At 42.7% G+C, this 16,470-nt stretch overlaps 1 protein-coding gene across 4 annotated transcripts in view; it reads left to right on the top strand.

Moving 5' to 3' along the window:
- Nucleotides 1–16,470, top strand: part of LOC109674618 (putative ATP-dependent RNA helicase TDRD12) — a 66,402-nt gene that overhangs the window by 9,148 nt on the left and 40,784 nt on the right. For 3 of the 4 annotated variants that reach the window (XM_074058644.1, XM_074058646.1, XM_074058647.1), the window contains exons 3-9: nt 3,450–3,586; nt 5,180–5,299; nt 7,090–7,145; nt 8,363–8,448; nt 14,965–15,171; nt 15,663–15,723; nt 15,808–15,900. In XM_074058644.1, coding sequence (XP_073914745.1) covers nt 3,450–3,586; nt 5,180–5,299; nt 7,090–7,145; nt 8,363–8,448; nt 14,965–15,171; nt 15,663–15,723; nt 15,808–15,900 — 760 coding nt within the window. The remainder of the gene's footprint in view (nt 1–3,449; nt 3,587–5,179; nt 5,300–7,089; nt 7,146–8,362; nt 8,449–14,964; nt 15,172–15,662; nt 15,724–15,807; nt 15,901–16,470) is intronic. The other variant, XM_074058645.1, reaches the window with a different exon arrangement.

The raw sequence follows: 16,470 nt of genomic DNA, 5'->3' as shown, positions 1-16,470 counted from the left end.
ACAAGGAAAGAGTATTGAAATCTGCAAGGGAGAAACACCAGGTTATCTATAGAGAGTAATCCATCAGAAACAACATCAGGGAGGGGCTGGGTGCACGCTTGTGATACCAGCTATGGGGGAGGCAGCGATCAGGAGGATCACAGTTCAAGGCCAGCCCAGGCAAATAGTTCACAAGACTCTTACCTCAAAAATACCCAAGAAAGGACTGGTTAAAGCAGGAAGACATGGAATGAGGTATTCCAAGTGCTTAAAGGAAGTAACTGCAAACCTAGTTTACCCTGCAAAGCCATCATTTAGAACTGAAGGAGAAATAAAAGTCTTCCATGATAAAAACTAAAGGAATTTATGGCCACTAACCCGGCACTGCAGAAGATACTCAAAGGAATCCTATACACAGAAGAGTAAGATAAACGTAGCCATGAAAATATGGGACTAAATCACCAGGTTAGTAAATAAGAAAATGTAAGAAACACTAAGAGAAGCAATGTAATGGCAGGAATTACTGCATACCTTTCAATATCAACGTCAAATGTTAACCTTAATTCCTCAATCGAAAGAATGATTATTAGATTAAAAAGCAAGACCTGACAGTTCATTACGTATAAGTAACACAGGTTGCTGACAAAAACAAACGTTGGCTTAGAATGAAAGTTTGGGAAAAGATTTTCTAAGCAAATGGACCCTGAAAATAGGCAGGAGAGCTATACTCTGACAAAGTAGACTTCAAATCTAAATTAAAAGAGGCAAGGTCACTTAATATTAATGAAGGAAACAATCAAGGGAAAATAACAAATTGTTAACATAGATGTACCAAATACTGTGCCCCAATTTGTTAAACACTACTGGACTTAAAAGCACAAATATACCCCAAAACAATTATAGTAGGAGACTTAAGTACCACACTATCACCAGTAGATAGGTCATGCAGGCAAAAATCAACAAAGAAAGCCAATTAAATGATACTGTAGAGCAAATAGACTTTTTTTTTTTATTCATATGTGCATACAAGGCTTGGGTCATTTCTCCCCCCTGCCCCCACCCCCTTCTGCAAATAGACTTTTAAAGTATTTCCTCCGACAGCTGCTGTTCGTTACCATTCTTAGCAGCACACAGAACTTTTTCCAAACTAGATCATATTTTAAGACACAAAGCAAATCTTAGCAAACATAAGTTGAAATAACTGTTTTCTGTCAGACCACGATAGAATAAAACTAAACTCAATAGGAAAAGAAACTGCAGAAAATATTTAAACACATGAAGACTGAACATTGAAGAAATAAGGTGGGAATTTAAAAGTTCCTTGTATCTCATGAAAATGAATACACAACCTACCAGAACTTACGGGATACAGCAGGGGCTATGCTAAGGGAAAAGCGATGAGCGCCTACATAACAAAACAGACCTTAAGTAGTCTAATGATGTGCCTTAAACTCCTAGAAAAGCAAGAACAAGCCAAACGCAAAATTAGCAGATTGAAAGAAATGGGAGAAATTGAGAGACCAAAAAAAGATACAAAGAGTCAATGGAACAAAAAGTTGGTTCTTTGAAAAGATAAGCCAGGTTGATGAATTCTTAGCCAACCTGACTTGAAGGAGAACGGAAAAGACCCAAATAAAATTTGTATGAAAAAAGTATCACAACAAATCCCAACAAAATCCAGAGAATTGTGAGGAAACATTTTGAAAACCTGTATTCAAATAAAGTGGAAAATCTAGAAGAAATGGATAAATTTCTAGATGCATTTGACCTAGCAAAATTGAGCCAAGAAGATATAAAACACTTAAAGTGATCTTCATCAAGCAATGAGATTGAAGCAGTAATCTCCCAAAAAACACCAGGACCCAATGCATACTCTGTCAAATTCTGTCAGGTTTTTAAAGAATATCTAACACCAGTACTCCTAAATGTTTTCCATGAAATAGGGGTGAAGGAACACTACTAAAGTCATTCTGTGAAGCCAGGTTTACACTTATTGCAAAACTGGACAAGAATACAGCAAAAGAGAATTATATTCTAAGGCCAAAGTGAGATGCAAAAGTTCTCAAAATATTTTCAAACTGAATTAACACATTAAAAAGATAATATACTATAGTCAAGTTGGTTTCATTCCAGGGATGCAAGAATGGTTCAGTATATGTAAATCAGTAAATGTACAGTATATAAGAAGCATAAAAACTTCATGATCATTTCAATTGATGCAGAAAAAGCCTTTGATAAAATCTGACATCTTTTTATGATAAAAGCTCTGAAGAACCAGGAATGGAAGGAAAGTATCACAACATAATAAAGGCCATATATGACAAATCTACAGCCATCATCAAATTAAAGGGTGAAAAACTGAAATCCTGAGAAAATGCCAACATCATTAGCCATGGAGGAAATGTAAATAAAGTCCACACTGAGACTCCATCTCACCCTAGACAGATTGGAGTCATCAAGAAAACGAATTCTTGCTAGGATGTTGGGGGAAATGAACTCTCATACACTGTTGGTGGGAACGTAAACTGGTGCAGCCACTATGGAAATCATTATGCAGATTTCTCAGAAAACTAAAAATAGACCTGCCGTATGACCCTGCCATGCCATTCTTGGGCATTTAGCTGAGTATAAATTGGTGTGCAAGAGAGATTAACTTGCACACAATGCTTATATTGTTCACAATAGCCAAACTGGGATCAGCTGAGGTGCTCGACAGCCCATGAATGGATAAAGAAAGTGTGTTTATATGGACATTTACATATTCTGGAATGTTACTCAGCCATAAAGAAAAATGAAATTGTCATTTGTAGGAGAATGGATGGATCTGGAGGTCATCATGTTGAGTGAGCTAAGTTGAGCTCAAATAGCCAAATACAGCATGTTCTTGCTCATTTTTGGAATCTCGGCCAAAGAAGATGAGATGACAACAAAGGGGAACATGGTTTGGGGTCAACAGAAGGGTGCAGGGGAACAGGAATGGGTACTGAGGGAAGATGATTGAAATATGCTTATGCATGTGTTGGGAGACAGCACGATGAACCCACCAAGCACTGTTTGAAAAATGGGAGAGGGGAACATTTTCAAAGTACACTGCATGGTATGTAATTACCACAATGAAACCCTTCACATTAATACATGCTAAGTCAAAAGATAAATGGTTAAAATGTATGAGTTATTTCTGGACTTTTCCATGTATATTTTCCAGCTGTAATAAGCCACATGTAACTGAAACTGCAGTCAAGGGAACTATTGCAGCAAGGAACTCAGTGGGGCAGAACCCAGGTGACCTGTGTGCTGCCCCAACTTCCTGGCAGGCAGTGTGTAGCTTGGGCACAGGTAGCCTCCATGTCTTTTCTGTGCAATGGAATGTCCTTTTTCATTGTTGGGCACTTTTTCTGTGAGGCCAAAGAGTTTGAGAGGATATGAATGTCTTTGAACCTAGAAGACAGACCCTTCCTTTTTGTTTCTAGGTTTGTGTGGTATATTGTCAGGAGCTGAAGAGCTGGTGCAGGGCTGTTATTAAGTCAATCATCTCCTCAGCAGACCATTACCTGGCAGAGTGCTTCCTTGTGGATTTTGCCAAGTATATTCCAGTAAAATCAAAACAGTACGTATTTATTTTACCTTACGCTTTTTTCGTGGGTCTGGGATTTGAACTCAGGGCTTCATGCTTGCAAAACAGCACTCTATGCTTGAGCCACACCTCCAGTCCATTTTGCTCTGGTTATTTTGGAGATGGGTCTCATGAAGTGTTTGGCTGGCCTGGCCGTGACCCTTGAGCTTCCCCATCTCAGCTGCACTGTACTTACCTTACACTCTTTCAATGTCAAATTTTGAAGAAGCTAGAGCCATTACCTTTTGAGAAAAGATGGAATTTTTTTAGCTTCAAGAGAGGAAGTTCCAATTGTACATCAGACTGGAAGTACAGGTGGTCAGGAGGAGGCTCAGCGGGCAGCTCCTGCTTTTGGTCACCTTTTCCCTGGTGAGGGAAGGACAGCCCTTCTCTCATCTTCTGGTTCCTCTGCTGGCTGCTCTGCTCTGTCCCTCAGCTTGCTCTTGGATATGGCAGGCCCTTCAGGGAGGTGAGGATGCAAGAAAGGCACTACAGGAGTTGGAGAGAGGCTCTGTCTGTACAGACGGGGCTGCAAAGAGCAGAGTACAGCACCAGGTACATCCTGTTTGCTTAACCAACCTGCTTAGGTGGGAGACCGGTCAGAGTGGTAACCATGCAGCCCCCAGGCAGCCTTCGCTGATTCTGGAACCGCACTGCACAGCCTATTAGCACTAGCAACGAGCCAGTGTTGGGGTTGTGTCGAGTGATAACTACTTGTTTCCTTCTCAGAGTGAGAGGTGTCAGTTAAATAAAGAGGACCCTTCTTCCACTGCGGGAGGATTGATTGCCAAACAGGCTTCATTGTGGTGTCTGGAGTGGAAGCATTCCATGCAGGAGGACTTGTCAGACATTGGGAACTTAGGGCCTTCTGTAGCTTGTGGTTCTGCACCTTTCTGACCATGATGGTTATAAGCATAGCTGTGTTTAACAATGGGGAGCTTTTCACATTTGGTGTGTTTTTTAGACTCAAGAAGGCAGTTAGTGTAGCCACTTTTTTCTAGTCTGTTGGGGACATGGGCAAGGCTGCTCATTCAGGGCATGGTGGCGGTTCAGGGAACAGAACTAGTTCCACTGAAATTACGTGTGCCAGTGCTGTATCATTTGCCTAAAAAAGAACAGGAAAGCATTAAAGTGCTTGTTTGTTGACTCTCAGTCTTTTGCCTCTTCAGCAAATACTCATTATTAAAACCGCTGTTTATTCACAGAAGACGTTCTTGTAACTCTGGTCACGTAAAAACTGAAAAATCTTAAGTAGAATTTTACTCCATAGGTTTGTTCGTTATTACTCAGTATTTGTCAACATTTTTTTAAACTACTGCACCTATGCCATGAAATTTTATTACCACTAATGGACTGTTCATTAGCTGTTTACATATTGTCTGTATAGCTGTGCTTTACACATAAAAAATACTTCTCAACTCCTTAGGGACCAGTTTTTGCCCCCTTGGCCAATTGTCTCTAAACTATAAGAAAAACAATTGTTGCGGTATGTTTTGTTTACATTGAGTGTAATGTGCAGGTATATCTTAAATGAATTTGTTACACATAGTTATTGTTTATAACAGCTACTTCTGTTTCACTTTCAAGTATCCGAGTTGCAGTAGACTCTTTCATGAAGCTTCCATATAGAGCAAAAAAATTCCGACTTTATTGCACAAAACCTGTTACACTGCACATTGACTTCTGTGAAGATAATGCTGAAATTGTGTAAGTATAGCTTCTTAACCAGGTGAAGCGTTAAGAAAGCGTTAATCAGGCGTTTACCGGGAACCACCTCTGTAGAAATGCTAAGAAGTTCCATGGGCCTCTCCTGTGTAGGACTTAGCTCTGGGTCAGCGGTTTCCAAATCTGCTATGAAGCTGAATGTCTTGGGTAGCCTCATCACCAGAGGCTCCGTGAGGGGGTTTGGAGGAGGCCTGAGCCCTGTGCTTTTTGTCTGTTTATCGATTTAATGAAAAGTAGCAACAACTGTCAAGAACATGAAACTTTATTAGGCAGGCACAGTGACCTACACCTGTAGCCCCAGCTACTCAGGAGACTGAGATGGGGGGATTGCTTGGGCACAGGACTTTGAGACCAGACTGGGCAACAGGAGTGAGACCCTATTTAAAAGAGAGAGACAGAGTTGGCATCACTCTGCATCCTCCTGTGTTGGGGCTTTGCTTTTTTTTTTTTTTTTTTTGAAGTACAGGGGATTGGACTCAGCAGGATCTCATGCCTGCTAGACAAAGCAACTTGAGCCTTGTCCCCAGTCCTCCTTTTGCCTTTAGTTTGTTTTGCAGGTAGGGTCTCATACTTAATTGGCTTGGCTGGCCTCAGACGCCTGGAACCCATAATCCTCCTGTCCCTGGTGTAAGCCCCACATGCTGGCTATGTGAAGTTTTTAATGAAAATTAGGACATACTGTTTTATTTGCAAAATTAACTTAAGAATGTATATTGAAGCCTTTACCAATATATGTACCTCTCCTTTTAGTTTTTAATGTTTTTCATGGATGGATATAATTGTTGTACTGGGCAGTACTATGTGAGTGTAGGTGTGATCTCTACAACAGGCACTGGTGAATGGCTTGATTTCTATCAGTTGTAGTTGATAGGGTAGTCCCATTCACTCCCTCCAGGACTGTGGCATTCTGGAAAGAAAAAAACATAAGCTGAATGTGGCAATCCCAATACTTGGGAGGTGTAGGCAGGAGTCAAATCTGGTTTACATAGGAAGACCCTTTCTCAAAATACAGCAACAAGAAAAGGGCTGGAGCTGTGGCTCAAGTAGTAAAGCACCTATCTAGCAAGCACAAGGCTCTGAATTCAAGTTCTTTGTAATATTATTGAGCTAGTATGCCTAATCTGTTAGTAAAAACAGCTAATATTTTTGTATACAAATTGTGTTCAGAAACTGGGCCATGTGTTTTATGTATGGTACCTCATCTGATCCTTAAAATAACTCTGAGAGGATAGTGGTGGCATCTCTAACAAATAAAACCAGTACAAGCATACAATATTTCATTCTGACCTTAAACTTTATTTTTCTTCCTTGGTTCTAAATACTAGTTTCTCATGCTTATCTACTGCCTACAGTTTTTGGTATGAAAGTCATAGACAGAGCCAGCTGCTGGAGGTGAATGGGAGATGGTGCTAGGGCATTGGAGATGGCAGTGAGGAACGGCTTTGCTACTGCCACCACCTAGCATTATAGGCCAGTGTGTACCATACTGTCTATCAGGCTGGCTGTGGCAGCCTGTTCTGGACATTGCATACTCAGCAGCTCTGCCCCAGAAGCTCATGGGGAAACAGCAGTGTTGGAATGGAAGATGCCATGGATTGGCATCTGTGCCACTAGAGGTCTTTACCACATAGCAGGGCCTGCCCAAGCTCCCTGTCATCTGCTCCTGTGCCTGACCGTCACTGTCAGAAGTGTTCAGCTCCTAGTTTGCAAAACAATGTTAGTATACTAGCCAAGAATGTTACTTACTGAAGTTGCATCTGTTACTGTTCCAGACCTGCCAAGAAGTGGGACAGTGCGGCTGTTCAGCACTTCCAGAACATCCTAAGAGGTAATGCTAATGGTGCACACTGCAGTTTGCTTTGAACTGATAGACTAGCCTTTCTTCTGTCAGGGACAGGGTTTGAGATGTGCCACCAGAGACGTTCGGCCACCCTCATATGAATTTCTTCAATAGCAATTGTCATAGTCCCTGCACCCCAATAACTCTGCGTGGGTTTGGACATTAGGATTGACAGTGGACATCAGATGGGCTGGTTGTGGAGAGGAAGCCTCTGTAGTTACAATCCCTGCATCGCAGCTTGCTTAAAAGCTAACGGGAAGCGTAATAACTGCAAGTGTATCTTGTTGGACCCACAGTTGAGGAAAAGCCCCGTTGCTCTCAGTGACCAAGGGGTGGTAAGAAGATACTTGCTGCATAATAACCATCATTCCGATTGAAAGTGTGTGAAATGTCTTTGCCTGTCTATTTACTATGCTCTTCATTTCACATCTCCAACTATAAAATATGGTCTCATTGGTGGTGTCAGGCCTCACACCTGGTGACCAGGCCACAGGCACCTGTGGCTCTGCCTTCTCTAGAGACAGCTCTAAAGAGAGTGGATATAAAGTGCCTGTGGTGCTGCCTGGCACCAGACTGGGTCCTGGTCGCTCCTGCACTGCCCCATTGCCTAGATACTGTGAACCTGAGAGAGGAGGTGGTTGGGGTGGTGTAGAGTTTAGACTTTTTTGAGCCCATTGGGGGATGCTGCAAGAGCAAAATAATTATAACAGTACTTACCATCAAAGCGTTGTAACAAAAATGGAATGAAATGAGGTGTATGAGTAACAGCATGGTACATGATAGATGCACAAGGTGGAGCTGGTATTTGGATTATTAGGTCTCTGACAGAGTCACTGAGATATCCAATTCAGGAGGCACTGGGAGGAAAGAATGGAACTCACGTGGAAGAGTGTGAATGAAAGTTTGGATTTGGGAAAAACTGAGAGAAAAGAGAGGGCCCCAAAATGTCCTTGAGGTATTCATAGGTTGATGGGAGAGAATATTGCTGATGAGGACCAAAGGTAGGGCTCACTCCTCAGCAGGAGAAGCTGTTTCTGTGGCACAGTCACCCCAGATGCCTTCTATTAAGGGAGCCCATCCTGCACGCAGACGTTGCTGGCCACTTTGTTGGTAGGGACACTATGTGGTAGCTAGAGACTCAGCTGCAAATGCCACCATTGGCCCAAGTGTGCCTTTGATAGCAACTCTTCATTTATGTCACTTAGCAACCACCCAAGTGGAAGCCAAACTATGTGCTGTGGAAGAAGACACTTTTGAGGTCTACCTGTATGCAACAATAAAAAATGAAAAGGTAGGTGAAAAGTGTACTTTGATCTTTTTTTCATTAAAATCTGTACTCTACTAAAACAGTGCAGATGCAAGGTCTGTCGTGGAAGTTAGCCAGGGCTGTTTTCTGAATTTTTAGTTCTGCTTTCTCAGTACTGGCAGTTGAGCCCAGGATCTAGTGCATGAAGAACGAGCACTGTACCACTGTACTACACTCCCAGCCTTCTTTCTCCAGGGGTGGTGGTAGTACTGGGGTTTCAGCTCAAGGCCTTGCACCGGCCAGTCAGGCTCACTCCCTCTTCAGCTGCTCTGCCAGCACTTCATGTGTGCGCTGGTTATTTTTTCGAGATAGGGTCTCACTTGATGCCCAGACAAGCCTGGATCACTATCCTCCTTTGTGTACTTTCCTGACACAGCATGCCACCATATTGCCATTGGTTGAGATGGAGTCCCAAGAAATTTTGCCTGGGCTGGCCTTGAACTGTGATCCTCTTCATCTCTGCCTCCTCAGTACCTAGGCTTGCAGGTGTGAGCCACAGTGTCTGGCCACAGACTCTTTTGATTATTTAAAACAATCACCTCATTTTATTAACAGAGCATTTTGTTTGGAAGTGAACAAGAAATATAAAATATTTCTTATAAAATAAGAAATATTTATATATATAAATATTTATAAATATAAATATTTGTAAATATAAATATTTATAAAGAAATATTTATAAAATATAAAATATTTCTTATAAAAAGACAACTTTTAAAACCCAGACACATGAATAAAAGACGTAATTTTTATAAATACACTGTTTGCTGTGGTGGTACTGCACTTTGTTCACCTAGAATTTCTTGCATGTAATTTGTGTTTATTATAGAGGATTCAGAGCACGGCCAGGTAGGGTGATGCATGCCTGTAATCCCACGTACTTGGGAGATGGAGTCTCCCCGAAGTCAGTGACTTAGTGAGACTCTGCCCCCCAATCTCAGCCAGTAAGCCAGGCAAAATGAGGATGCCTGTAATCTCAGTTACGAGGGAGGCAGAGGTAGGAGGATCATGGTCCAAGACTGGCCCCGACCAACATTTCAGAGTCATCTGAAAAGTAATTAAAACAAAAAAGGGCTTGGGGCATGGCTCAAGTGGTACAGCACCCGCCTAGCAAGTGCAAGACCCTGAGTAGAATGAAAGAGGATGTCATAGGTGAGCATCACACACGAACTGCCACGCTCAGTCAGCCGCCCTAGTGAAGAGCAGCACAAGGCGTGACTCTGAGTTCGGGTAGTGACGAGAACAAGGGGCTCGGACTGCCCAGCCCGCAGAGGGTGTCACGCTCCAGGGAGTTATTTTAGACCTAGAGGAAAGGTGCAAAACTAGGGGGTCCCCTACTGTTAACATCGCACAAGTCCATAGTACAATTATTAAAACCTGAAAATGGACATTTATATAGTACTATTTGAAAAAATGATGGACCTCTCAACACCCCACACTCATCAACAGGCAGAAACCAGATAGAAAATCAACAAAGGTACCATACAACTAAATAGTACCATGGACAAAACAGTCTTACAGACATTATTTATAGAGTATTACATCCTATGGCAGTGAATTACACATTTTTCTCTGCAGCCCATGGAACGTCCTCTAAAACAGATTCCATCCTAGGTCATAAAGCAAATCTCAACAAATAAAAAAATGAGAGTAACCCCGTGCCATTATGGAATCCCTGTATTCCATAATGGAATACAGTTCGAAATCCACAGCAAGGAAAATCACAAAAATAACTCACATTCATGGAGATTGACACCACACTTGAATGATCAATTAGTCACTAAAGAGACTAAGGATTTCTTACATTAAAGTGAAAACAAGAACCTGTGGGATGCAGCCACATCAGAAAACTAGAGAGATCCCAGATAAATGCTCTGATAATATCTCTCAAGCTCTTAGAAAACCAAAAGCAAGCCAATTCCCAAAGTAGGAGTCAGAAAGAAGTTTTAAAGACCATGGCAGAAGTGAACGAATTGGAGACCAAAAGAACAGTGACGATAGAGAAAGCTGATTCTCTGAAAAAATAAACAAGCTTGGCAAACCCCTAGCCACGTTAAGTAAAAGAAGAAAGGGGAAGATCCAAGTTAATGAAATCAGAGGTGACAAGGGGGATATTCCAACAGACACTAATGAAATTCAAAAGATCATACGGGAATATTTTGAAAACCTACACTCCAGCAAACTGGAAAATCAAGAAGAAATAAATTTCTTGACACACATGACTCACTAAAATTGAACCAAGAGGACATGAGAAACTTAAACAGATCTATGACAAGTAATGAGGTTGAGACAGAAGAGCCTCCCAAGAAAGAAAAGGCCAGGTTTGAATGGATTCACTGCTGAATTCTACCAGACCCTTAAGAAAGTACTAACACCAGTGCTCCTCCAATTACACCATGAGGTACAAAAGGCAGAAATAGGCCAAACTCACTCTACTAAGCTAGTATTAGCCTAATAACCAACTAAGGACGCATCAAAAAAAGAGTTACATGCCAATATCCTGGTGAACACAGATGCAAAATCCTCAATACTAACAAAACCAACGACACAGTTAAAAAGATCACACGCCAATCGAGTAGGTTTCATCTCAGGGATACAAGGATGGCATAACATAAGCAAATCAATGACTATAGTACACCACACACACAGAATCAGTGACATAAAGCACGTGGTCATCTCAATAGATGCAGAAAAAGCCTTCAAGAAAATTCAACACCCTTTCATGATAGAAGTCACATTCTTCAACAGTATAGAGGCTGTATATAACAAACCTATAGCCAACATCCTACTAAGTGGGGAAAACAACCCATTTCCTCTGAAGTCAGGACTGAGAGGAGGGTGTCCACTCTCCTCACTCGTATTGAGCATAGCGCTGGAATACCTGCCTAGAGCAATCAGACTTCAGAAAGGGATACAAATAGGAAGGAAGGGGCTGGTGGAGTGGCTCAAGTGGTATGGTGCCTGCCTAGCAAGCAAGAGGCCCTGAGTTCAAACCCCAGTACAGCCCCCCCAAAAACCAAGTAAGGAAGAAGTCAAATTATCCCTGTGTGCAGAAGATACGATCTTACAGCTCAGAGACCCTGAAATGCCACCACAACGCTCTTAGAGCTCATAAACACATTCAGCCAAGTAGCCAGATACAAACTCAGTACACGAGTTGGCATTTCTGTACACAGACAACAAACAGTGTAACAAATCAGGAAAATACCATTCACAAAGCATCAAAAATTTAACACACTGAGGGACAAATTTAAAATGGAAGTGAAAGACCTATCCAGTGAAAGCTAGAAATCACTGGAGAAAGAAATCAATGAAGACATTAGAGGAGAGAAGACACCCCCAGCTCCTGGTTGGCAGAATCAACATTGTGCAAACGGCTATACCACTGAAGCAATCCACATTCGATGAGGTCCCCATCAAAATTGCACTGACACTTTTTTTTTTGATTAAAGTATTCGTGTTTATTGTTCACAGAGTTCATTGATACAACATCTAACTATATGCTTCCTGAGGTGACAAGGTATGATAAAAAGTAGAGCTACTGAGTTACTCAACTTGTAAATAGGTTATAATAAACAGAAGAGATGCATCTTGGACATTGAATTGTCACTACCTCCAGGCGGTGTGTATAGTACTTGTTCATTAGGCTGGCAGCAGTGGGTCAGAAGAAAGTCCACAGGGAGAGAAATGTGCAGGTGTGCTCAGATTTACAGTTTGATAAGAGCCATTGACATGCACGTAGCTTCTGGCTGTACGACAGAGATACACTACTTCATTGGAACATGCCTTCTTGCTAATATTTTAACCCTATAGATGTCACAATGGATGGTCTTAGAAACTATGCTTAGTGTACTTGGTGGCTTTATGTGTCACAGTAAAGGCAGCATTATACAAATGCAATCTTGTAATTCTGCCAACACTTCTGCCTAGAGAGCGCTGCTGCCATTTCATTCTTTAGTGAAATTTTTGACCCCGAGGAATGCAGGATTGTCATTATTTTCAAACAGGTTGGGTGGGTACAGTACATATTTGGTTATCAAAATATTCATGTAGCTTCGGGATTTTGTGTTGCTGAGCATCCACAATGTGTGGACAAGCACGTCAGACCATACGATCTCAGTTGCCTAAGATGGATCATTGTGTGTACATGTAGCATTTAGGACATTCCAACTGTATGGCTTGTGGCTATGGCATATTTTGTTCTTTGCTTCATGTGTTTGTTTCCTGTAATGAACATGTTAACTGAAAAACAAATAAAGGTTATTTTAAAATCTCAAAAAAACATAAATGTGATACTATCTTACGCTCAACCTGGGTTTCTCAGATTTGTCTTCAGTGGCAGAAATCATACTGTCTACCCAAGCACCAGAAGGAAAAAGGAAACTGGTGGAATGATTGATCCTGAATGTTGTAACACTCGTAAATAGCTGTGATTACCCCAGGCTTCATACTTTTTACTGAGCTAGAAAAGGAGCATAGAACCAACATTCTACCTACTACCCCTTCAAAACATCAGACATTCCACACACATATTCCAAATGTCCGTATCTTTTTTCAAAACTGATTCTATGGAACAGTAGAAGCATATATCTTTAAAATGATGTGAAAATAGCTTTGAAGTGAAGTCTGATCTCAAACTAAGGAAATGGAAAAACCCCTCTTTGGCGTCACCATATACCACGATGAAGCGGGAGCCAGTGGCACAGACACGTGTACTCAAAGTTACCCAGGAGCAGATAGTTCATGACACTCCACCTCAGAGTTGGTGCTGTCCTCATACTGTGACTTCACTGAGGTCAGGGCCTGCCACCATGTTCAGAAGGTCCAGCATAGTCCCAAGATTGAAGACCAGGTTGAACACTGGATTGGTGCCTCAAAGTGCAACAGCCCCAGGTGCTGCAGCAGGCACACCTAAGGATTTAAGTCTGGGGCCTCAGCATGACTGCTACCCCTCATCACCGCATGGTAATAATGCCCCTCCTTCAATGTTGACCGTTTTCCGCTTCTGACGCATCCAGGTGACCTCCCTATGGTCCTGCAGCCAAAAGATTTCACACAGCTGCTGGAGATCTGTGGCCTGAACAACGTCCCACCAGCAGGCGCGTGGCCACACTGACATTCTTCACAGAGACAGAAACTCAATCCTGTGGAAGCGCAAAAGGTCCCATGTAGCCAAAGCAATCTTGAGCAAAACCGGCAACAGTGGAGGTGTCGTAAAATACCTGCTTTTTAAACTAGACTCCAGAGCCACAGCAATAAACGGAGCATGTCCTGGCACAAAACCAGACGTGAAGACCAATGGAACAGCACAGAAGACCCAGAAACAAACCCACACAAGCACAGCCATATTTGATTTTCAGCAAAGGAGCCCAAACGTGTCCCATTAAAGATGGCCTCTGCAACAGATGGTGCAGGGAAAACTAGAAGTCCACCTGTAGAAGACGGAAAATAGATCCCAGTTTCTCACCTTCACTAGTATCAATTCAAAGCGGATCCAAGATTTTATGTAAAATAGGAAAATGTGAAAGTAGTCCAGGAAAAAATAGGAAGCACACGGGGTCTTATAGGCACAGGTAATAACTTTATGAAGAGAAGTCCAGTAGTTCAACAATGAAGAGAAAGGATCGACAAATGGTACTTAGGACACAAACTCTTGTGCACAGCAAAGGAGAGTCAGCAGACTGCAGAGACAGCCTACAGAACGGGAGGAAAATCTTTGCCAGTTGTACATCTGACAAAGGATTAATAACCGGAATAGAAAAGGATCTCAAAAAACCCTGCAAAGAATCAACCCATTGAATAACTGAGCAGATAATTCTGAAAAGAAGAAGACCAAATGGCCAAAAAATCTGTGAAGAAATGAGTCACTCCAGCAGCCCTTAATAAACAACATTTTCTTTCAAGACTGGCTCTCAGAGGGCAGGGATCAAGGTCAAGTGGGTGAGGTGCCAGTACTGCGTAGGTCCTGTCTTTCTTTAAAACTCCATACTTTGTTGATCCCGATCTTAATATCCTTAGACACGTTAAGTTCAAGACATGGCATAGACACTCAGGTGGTGACAGTCGGGCCGCAGGAGCCCAGCATCTGAGACGGGTGGGGAAGCTGGGATCAACACCGTGAGCACACAGCGTTGAGCTGTGTGGCTGCAGGGTGTACAAGGCTGTGAATGCAGCTGTAGAAGAGAAGGGTCCAAAGACAGCTTCATTTCCACGGTTTGAGCGCGCCCTTCCTGAGCAGCTGGGACTAGAGGTGTGTGCCTCCGCACCCGGCCAAGGTTGAAGTTTTGACAAACTCTCCCACCAGTCCGGCCAGGTTGTCTGGCTCTCCGTGCTTCCAAGATCTTTCTGTGCTGCTTGCAGATCCTTGCTATTTTCTCACCAAGAGATCTGTTTATGAAACAGTTCTACAAAACAGTTTAACGAAGATGGAGATTTGGGCTAAGTTTAGAGCATTTTCTTTGCAGTCATTTGATTGATCAGGAAACGTTTCACATTTTACAGGTTTGTGTTAATGACGATCTTGTTGCAAAGAACTTCGCTTATTATGCGTCACCTACACAGAACAAAACCCTTGATTCTTTGGAGAAATCAAGATTCAGTATAAAGCCAGCATCATTCTCCAGTAAACCGAACCCAGCCCTGACTCTGTGGCCGATGCTCTGGCAAGGACGAGATTTTCAAGCAGTGAAAAGTGAGTGGGTCTCCCCGGTGCGTATTTTCTCTACGTTGCTTTCTCATCTGAGTGTCCAGTTGAAGTTCAGAGCCTTTCCCTGCGTGGAGACTTAGACTGTGTGTGACAATGGAAGTTTGATCCGTAGTAGCGTAGGACAGGTTTTCCGGTCCTAAGCTGCTACGGTTTGTGTGTATGAAACTAGGAAAAACCCCTTCTCGATTTCCTGGTAACACCCACCCATTTTCAGAAACCCACATTTAGAGTTGAAAGATTTTTAACCAGATAAGGTTTTCCAGCCTGAGAATTTGAGGCACTGTGTTTATTACAGGTTACCCTTCCTTAACGTCAAGTAGCGGGTGGTCATGGACCATGGAAACAATTCTTTGGGTTTTGTGGGGGGTTTTTTTTGGCAGTACAAGAGTTCCATTTCCAGGCCTCCTGCTTGGCAGGCCAGTGCTGTAGCACTTGAGCTGTGCTGCTCAGCCCTCCTGTGGAAACAGTTCTAACTGTCGCTTTCTGCTTTCAGATTTTTAGTCTTCTCACACCCTACCAGCCCTTACTGAGTCTCCTGCACCCTTACAGCAAAAGTAAAGTAGAGCAAGTGAATGAGTGAACTCACATCTTTACTTGGTGTTTTATTTCATGCTTTCATCTTGAGTTCATTCTTTCAGATTCCCGTGGTTTAGATTTACTGGTACAGCCTCTTCAGCATTCCTGGTGCAAGGGTGTCGTCGGTGACCTCGGGCCAACTGCTGGAATGCTGGGTGAGTCTTCCTACTTTGCTCGATTTCGCAGGCAGCAAAAATAATACTCGTGTGTGTGCACGCGATGCTGGGGATTGAACCTAGACGCACCGAGTGCTCTGCCACTGAGCTGCACCTCCAGCCCCTTCTCTGTCACCTAAAGATTGTAGAGGTTGCTTACAAGGGTATGGTTACATTCTCTCTGCGTCTCTCCCTTTGTCCCCTCTTTCCGTGTCTCTCTCTGTCTCCTCCTCGATTTAATGGAATCCAGTTTACGCTGGCAGTGATCATTTGCCCCGAATCCGTAGAGGTTTTACTGTCATGTGAACAACAGGCACTTGCCAGCCAGGTGCAGTGCTATACACCTAGAATCCCAGCTACACGGGAGGCTGAGGCAAGAAGACGGCGGGTTTCAGGCCAGCTAGCGCAGCTTAGCAGCACCGTGTCTCAAAATAAAATTGTAAGTAATCACTGTTGGATTTCCTTCCGCCTTTCCTATTCCTTTTGCACAGCCATACTCCTGAGACACCCAACTCTGATGCCCTCTGCTGGGCAGTCTTCCAGGTCAGGTTGTGACTTCACACCTCCCCC

Source organism: Castor canadensis, chromosome 16 (genome assembly GCF_047511655.1).
Source record: "Castor canadensis chromosome 16, mCasCan1.hap1v2, whole genome shotgun sequence".
Classification (NCBI taxonomy): domain Eukaryota; kingdom Metazoa; phylum Chordata; class Mammalia; order Rodentia; family Castoridae; genus Castor; species Castor canadensis.
This window is presented reverse-complemented; position numbering and strand designations above follow the sequence as displayed.